The 7,737-nt window shown below is 44.6% G+C and overlaps 1 protein-coding gene across 1 annotated transcript; it reads right to left on the bottom strand.

The window, feature by feature from the left end:
• Positions 1–4,045: 4,045 nt before the first annotated feature.
• On the bottom strand, positions 4,046–5,034 carry LOC131488572 (olfactory receptor 2AT4). Its single transcript, XM_058690437.1, has one exon. It carries the CDS (start codon positions 5,015–5,017, stop codon positions 4,046–4,048), a length of 972 nt encoding a protein of 323 aa, XP_058546420.1. The 5' UTR covers positions 5,018–5,034.
• Positions 5,035–7,737: the final 2,703 nt, after the last annotated feature.

The following is a 7,737-nucleotide window of genomic DNA, read 5'->3' as shown; positions in this document are numbered from 1 at the left end:
GACCTGAGCCAAAGTCGGACACTTAACCAACTGGGCCACCCAGGCGCCCCAGCATTTGCTTTAAGTTTTTAAAAAGTAACATCTTTGGGGCACCTGCATGACTCAGTTGGCTGAGTGTCTGACTCGTGATTTCAGCTCAGGTCATGATCTCATGATTCGTGGGATCAAGTCCTGAGTCAGGCTCTGTGCTGAGCCTGCTTAGGATTCTCTCTCTCTCTCTCTCTCTCTCTGCCCCTCCCCTCCCTTTCTCTCTCTCTCTCTCTCTCTCTCTCTCTCCCTCTCTCTCCTGCAAAATAAATAAATAAACTGTTAAATTAATTAATTAATTAATTAAAAATAAAAAGTGACATCTTTGTTACCAAGTTGCTAGGGAGAACTGATTTCTCCAAGGTTTATAGCAACATGCTGTCTTCCCACCATAATTACTAACCAGGGAATCGCTCCTTTCTTTCTCAGCCGCTTGGTGCAGTGGTTCTGCCTGTCTCCATATCCTGTCTCTGGGTGTGGGGCTCTTTGTTAGGTTACAGTGAAGGGAAATGCTGAAAATGCTCTTGATGGGAAGAATCATTCCTGAGTCGGAACAGATAGTGGATTCTCCCGCAATTGGGCAGCAACAAAGAATCCAAGACAATATCTGTGTGACTCCATTGAACTTACCTTCCCACTGGCTGCCTCAGCTCAGCAGGTGCTCCTGTTTAACCACTGCATACCCCCTGCCCCCTGCCCCCCACCCAGCAGGCTGACTCGTGCCTGGGCAGAAGTTGTCATGTGCCCTGGGAGGCATTGTCCATAAAGAGAAACTGGTTTGCAGTAGCAACTCAAAGGAAAAAAGAATCCCTTTCAGAGGAATCAGAAGGGAATGTTTTCAAGCCACAGATCTGGGGGGTTGAGCTAAAAGAAATACTGATTCACCCTCCACTTTGGACTAAGTGACGCTGAGAAATCCATGTTGATAACTGGTATTCCTGTCTGGTTGATCCTGGTGACTCCATGAGTGGTGTCCCCATGATTTTTCTGGAGTCACTTCTAAATTCTCTCTCTTCTTAAAACACCTCTTTAATGTTTATTTATTTTTTGAGGGACAGAGAGAGACAGAGCATGAGCAGAGGAGGGGCAGAGAGACAGGGAGACACAGAATCCAAAGCAGGCTCCAGGGTCCGAGCTGTTAGCACAGAGCCTGACGACATGGGGCTCAAACTCTTGAACCATGAGATCATGACCTGAACTGAAGCGAAGACGCTTAACCGACTGAACCACCCAGATGCCCCTCTTCTTAAAACACCTCTCATGCGTAAGACCACCAATATAAAAACTGGAAAAAACACTTTTATTTTCAAGTCCCACCACTTCACCCCACAGGCCAGAGACTGAGCACAGAAAGGGCAGGGGCTTTCCCAGGTGCCACAGGCAAGTTGCAAAGCCCCCACCAGAGCTCAGGCCTTTGTTTCCCAAAACAGGGCACTTTCTTCTATGCCTTGTTTCCTGGAGATCCAGAAGTTCAACTTTTCAGAGGGAGAAAAATACTAGGACTAAGGTTTTCTATTTCTCTTTTTGTTTTTTTTTTCATTGATAACAGATAAATCTATATTTCATATTTTTAAATGTTTACTTTATTTTTGAGAGAGAGAAAGAGAGAAAGAGCATGCAAGTAAGGGAGAGGCAGAAAGAGGGGGACAGGGGATCCGAAGCAGGCTCCTGCGCTAACAGCAGAGAGCTTGATGCAGGGCTCAAACCCATGAACTGTGAGATCATGACCTAATCGCGACGCTTAACCAACTGAACCACCCAAGCACTCTATATTTCAAATTTTTATCTGAGTTCTATATGGTGAGTGCTAAATCAAGACCTGGTATCTGTCAATTCAAAGCCGCCTTTGAAATGTTCCAGAAGTCAGACCCAAGGATCTAGCAAAAGAGTGAAAATTCTTTGTCCCAAATTGAGAGGGCTATCCCTTGATATCTAACCCATTCCTGAGATGATAACCCACTGGGATTTTCTCAGACCCAAATCGATGTAAACCGCATTGTCCTGGGCACCTTTGTCCTCAGGCAGCTGTGGCTGACAGTCCCAGATGAGGCAGAGTAGGGCATCAGAGAGGTAGGAACACAGAGAGCCAAGGCCAGAGGGGTCCTAAGGGGCCATTAACTCCAGCCGTTTTCTCTTCCCTCCTCTGCTCCACCGCTGTGCAAATTGAAGCACAGATGCTATGACCTGGGAGGACAGGTGGCACGTGGCTTCTCACTGCCACGCGGAGCTGGACTGTCCAACAGGCACACCAGGCAGGTGCTGGGTCACCACCTGGCACCACCAGGGGCACCAACAATCATTTCTGAAAGAATTTCGCTTTTGGTATTTCAAAGCATCGTTCAACTAGCCCATCCTAGGAAATATCCAAGTTTGACTGGACCCTCTTACACTTAAGTTAAAGGTTAGGGTCCTTGTTTTACTCTGAATTGCACAGTATATCTGAGTGTTGCAGTCGTGTGCTCAGGGCCCAAAAATTGCTGTTTCTCAGGCAGGACACAGAACTTGCCCTGGCAGGTGCTCCCTGTCTGCATTGTCCACCAGCCAGTTACAGAGAAGGACAAAAAAATCAGTCACTGGAACACATAACCTGATGCCACACTCATGTATATCTTCTCCTCTCATCATCCAAGCCTGCCAGGGAGTGGCTATGCCCTTCAGCCAGCAAGAATCTGAGAGTCCATTCAAGGCACGGCTGGGGAAAGTGAGAGCAGAAGGTGTTCTGGAGCCAGCCTGCTGCAAAAGACTGAGCCCTACCTGGCAACCAAGAGTGCTGGCTCCTGGACCAGCTCTGCCACCCGCCTGCTATGACTTTGGGCCCCTGAGCCTTGGTTTTCTCATCTGGACAGTGACGGCTTTGGAGAAAAATATCTCTGGGGGGTTTCCAATTCAATGAGCCCTCTTCTGAGGGTCCCTTCTGTGGTTGGCCGATCAGATGGCACAATGGCCCATGCCCCAAAAGGAGAGATCAGGGACTATCTTGCCTCATGAGCACCTGTTGCCAGCTGGGTTCTTTCCCTTCATCTTATCACATGGACCTTAGTGGTCAAGTGTGAGTCAGAAAGGACCTGATTCCAATCCTAGCTCCTACTTCTAGCAGTGTGACCTTAGGCAAGTCACTTCCCCTTCCTAGAGCTCATTTTCCTCACCTGTGACCTCCTGGATTGTTGTGATGCTTACAGAAAGAATGCTCAAACATCACTTACATAAGCCTAGAACATGTTGGGCTCAGGGCTTGCTAGTGTGTCCAGTGGTGACTGCTATCATCAGCCTTGCTTTCCCTTGGTCAAGATTATTTGAATCCCACCCATTAAGTGCACCCCCTTGCCCAGCTCCGCCAGGATATGTGGTCCAATTTCCCACAGCCTACATGTGCACAGTCAACCTGGATCCTGGTTGCCTGTGTCTAGTGTCTTCTTGATTCCTGGTCCTCCTTTATAGGCTCTGGACTACCTACCCTGTTTCCCTACCCCAGCATTCTCTGCCTGTCTTGGAGCACTTTATCCCTAGCCCTACTCACCTGTTAAACCTGGTCCACACTTGTGCTCCTGTGGTGTCTCCATACAAGGCCTTGTTGGGAGGTGAGCCATGGTCCACTAAACCCTCAGCTTTTTGCTTCTAGGCAGGTCTCTTAGGGTGCTTCCCCTCAAGATGGTACTCCTGTTGGCACTGCACCCACCACCCTGCAGAGATCAATTCCCTGGCATCTCTTAGAACATATATAAGGGAGGGTAGGATTTGTTCCTAGACTTTGCTGATAATGAGAAGAGCATCATTAATAGTCCTGAAGGACTCAGCACTTTATTCCAATGGTGTAGACTTTATTTTCATTAAAAGTTTGACTGAAATCCGTGGATGGATCATCTTGTCTACCTGACTTTGCCTGTTGGAAGTGTCTGTTCAGTTGCATTCTCTTTTACTATTCTGTATGCATTAATTTATTTATTCAGCAGTATTTACTGAGTTCCTAATCTGTTCTGGGCACTGTTATTTGGTGTCCTGAGGGCAGAATTAGCTGCATCTAAAGCTCAAGGGCTCTTATCCCAGACTGGGTCTTGAGACATGTGATTTTGGTAATGGCTGCCTTGACATCCTTGTTTCTCAGAGTGTAAATGAGAGGGTTGAGGATTGGTGTGAGAATAGAATATGCTACGTTGCCCATGATGTGGAAGTCGAGTGGCAAGTCAGCCCTGTAGGCCACATAGGCTATGGCGATGGATGAATAGTAGGTGCCAACCACCAGGAGGTGGGAGCTGCAGGTGGAGAAGGCTTTTGAGCGTCCTTCTCGGGAGCTGATGCGAAGCACCGAGGCCAGGATGTGGGCATAGGAAAGAAGAACCAGGAGAAGGGGCAGGAAGGATACCACCATAGCAATACAGAAGCCCATGAGGGTCTGGGGCATGGTGTCAGAGCAGGAAGCCTGAACCAGAGCTAAATGATCACAGAAACAATGGTAGATCTGAGCAATGTTGTTATATGCCATCTGGGAGGTCTTGACTACTGCTGGGATGGGCAGGAGGAGGGCGGTAAGCCAGGCACAGGCTGCCAGTGAAGCATTGGTCTGTGGGGTCATGTGGACAGGGTAGTGCAGTGGGCGGCAGATAGCCACATAGCGGTCATAGGCCATGACCACCAAGATGAAGGCTTCTGAACATGTGAAGCCTTGGAAGAGGTACATTTGCAATAAGCAAGCAGGGAAGCTGAGGAAGTGGTCTCCAAGCAGGAATAAGGACAGCATCTTGGGGACAGTGGTTGTGGTGAAGAGAATGTCCAGAGTAGAGAGATTGATCAGGAAGAAGTACATGGGCTTGTGGAGGCTGGGCTCTGCCACCACAGCCACCAGGATCAGGGCATTTCCCATAAGGATGAGAAGATAGAAGAGGAGGAAAATAAAAAACATAGGGAGGAAGAAGGTCTCTGGCAAAGAGGGGATTCCCACCAGATAGAAGACTGGTGATCCATCCACTGATCCGTTACAAGTTGTGGCCTCCATAGCAAGCCAGATCTGGATTTCTGGGGGATAGGCAGCTGGAACATCTGGACAATGGAATATCTGGAAATCATAGAAACAAAAGATTCTGGAATGAGATTTTATAACGTTAATATAAATGTTTATATGTATAGATAGATAGATAATATAATCACAATTATTTACAACCAACTCTAGAAGACTAATGGTAGGCTGTGGTGTTGATTTCTACCATGTGAATCCAAAATTCCTACCTTTATTCTTTGGACAAATATTAATTACTACTTAACTAATAACCTACCAAATGGAAATCATTACGCTTATGTTCAGGTGATACAGTGGTGAAAGTATAGAAGGCAGGCAAAATTCCTACCTTCTTAGAGTTTACATTTTACTGGGAAAGTCGGATCCAAACAGTTGATTATTGAATTATAATTGTGAAAAGTACTTGGAAAGATTTCTTCTGACCTTCATCTTAGGTTCCATGTTGTTTGGTTTGGGATGTCAGATCTCCCAAATCAAGTCCTTAAGCTTGTGTTTCTTCTTTTGCACTCACTCAAAGTTCTGCCATCTTGCTTTGTAAGGGCTGCTTTCTCCAAGCTTTCTGCAACATGCTGCTGCTCACATACTTATTAAACCTATTTCTTGCTTGTATGCCTTGACCAGTGGTTCTTCCATATACCTCTTTAGCTATGTGTCTGGACCTCTACTCCTGTATAGGATATAATAGGTCGTAAAAGCCCAACACTTGTGCTGCAACAACTAGGAAAACCTGGATAAATTACACAAATCACACTTTTTAAAAAATAATAAGTTAGAGAAACATGGCTACAATAAGGACGAGATGAATAGAACTCCAGGGAGGAGGGCCCCTCCAAGTGAACGGTCAATCACCAGCTCTTTTCTTCTCTGGGAATATTTGATCTGGGGACCATTGTGCAGCTTGGACTTGGCCCAGGCAGAGGGACGCAGATGAGAGAAGGAAAGCTCAGCAATGTTTTTTGGCAATCAAAAATTTAAAGCACTCTCTAAATGCATAACAAGTTTTCCCTGTGTGTGGGACAGCTTCTGGATTTGGGGGCCATACAAAAGAGGCTAGGAAGCTAGACTGAAGGCTTCTAAAAGACAAATCTCACAATGCTTAAGAGGTTAGAGAGAAAGACCCTCCATTAAATATACAATAGTCTTACCTTAAAACATTTTCAAAATTTTTCAAGCTGTGTGTGTGTGTGTGTGTGTGTGTGTGTGTGTGTGCGTGTGTTGAGAAGGTGGGTGGTAAGCTTGCTAAAGACATAAGTTCAAAACCTCCAAAGGATAGGGACAGATCTTCCACAATCTTTAAGGGCTGAGGAGACAGAGACCAGCCAAGCTATCAACCCAAGGCCCAGGAGAACCAAAGTTAGACTAAATCTTATGAAAACTAAAACCAAGCCTAATTCAAGCCTTGATTAGCTCAAGGTGATCAGCCCTTACCCTGTTTCCTAACAAAGGGAGAGGGGTGCCTGGGTGGCTCAGTCAGTTAAGCAGCTGACTTCAGCTCAGGTCATGATTTCACAGGTCATGAGTTCAAGCCCTGTGTCAGGCTCTGTGCTGACATCTCGGAGCCTGGAGCCTGCTTAGATTCTGTGTCTCCCTCTCTGTCTTCTGTCTCTCCCCCACTCACACTCTGTCTCTCTCAGAAAATAAACAAATATTTAAAAAATTAAAATAAATTAATAAAAGCAAGGGAAAAATTGATCTGGTGAAATATATCATTGAGGGCCTCTATGGACCTATTATAAACATGTTCATCCCATAATAAAAAAATTGTTAGACATGCAAAAAGGCAGGAAAATGTGACCAAGAATCAAGAAGACACAGAAGAGGATAGGATTATAAACCTGGAAAATAGATCAGTAGAAAATATCAAAAGTAAAGCCCAGAGAAAGATAAAAAGAATATATACTATATGATTTAATTAATATTAAATTTATGGACAGGCAAAACTAATTTATAGTGTTATAAATCAAAACAGTTGTTGTCTAGGGAGGTGAGGATTGGCAAGTTATAGGCAGAAGTATGCTTCTGTTCTACTGTTGTGATGGAAATGTTCTACATTTCTGTATTGAGTGGAGTGGTGGTTACATGGGTGTTTATATTTATGAAAACTCATTGAGTCATACACTTAAGATCTGTGAATTACCTTCTGTGTAAATTTTACCTCAATTTCAAAATACAACATGAAGAGATGAGGAGGTAAGACACAGACTTGGAGAAGATATTTCCATATTTTTAATACATATATCAAAGAATGTGTATCCAGCATATATCCATATAAAAGCTTTCCATAAATTAAGAAAAAAAGATAGATGACCCTTCAGGAAAAGGAGCAACAGACTTGAATAGGCATTTCACAAAAGAGAACATCCAAATGACCAAAAAGTACATAAAGAGTGCTCAACATTATTTGTCATCATAGAAATGTAAATTAAAACAAAATGATACCATTACATACTCACCAGAAAGGCTAAAGTGAAAAGGATTGCCAAGTGTTGGTGAGGTACGGAGCAAGGGGTACTCCAATACATTGGTTATGAGTATGCAGATGATACAACCACTTTGGATAGCTGTTTGGTAAACCTTCTAGAACCTGTGACCCAGGAATTACACATATGGACACAAAGCCAAGAGATAGGACTGCTTGTGTCCACCAAGATACATGTATAAAAATGTGCATTGTTCTAAATATAAATCCAGAAGAATTA

Source organism: Neofelis nebulosa, chromosome 10 (genome assembly GCF_028018385.1).
Source record: "Neofelis nebulosa isolate mNeoNeb1 chromosome 10, mNeoNeb1.pri, whole genome shotgun sequence".
Classification (NCBI taxonomy): Eukaryota; Metazoa; Chordata; class Mammalia; order Carnivora; family Felidae; genus Neofelis; species Neofelis nebulosa.
This window is presented reverse-complemented; position numbering and strand designations above follow the sequence as displayed.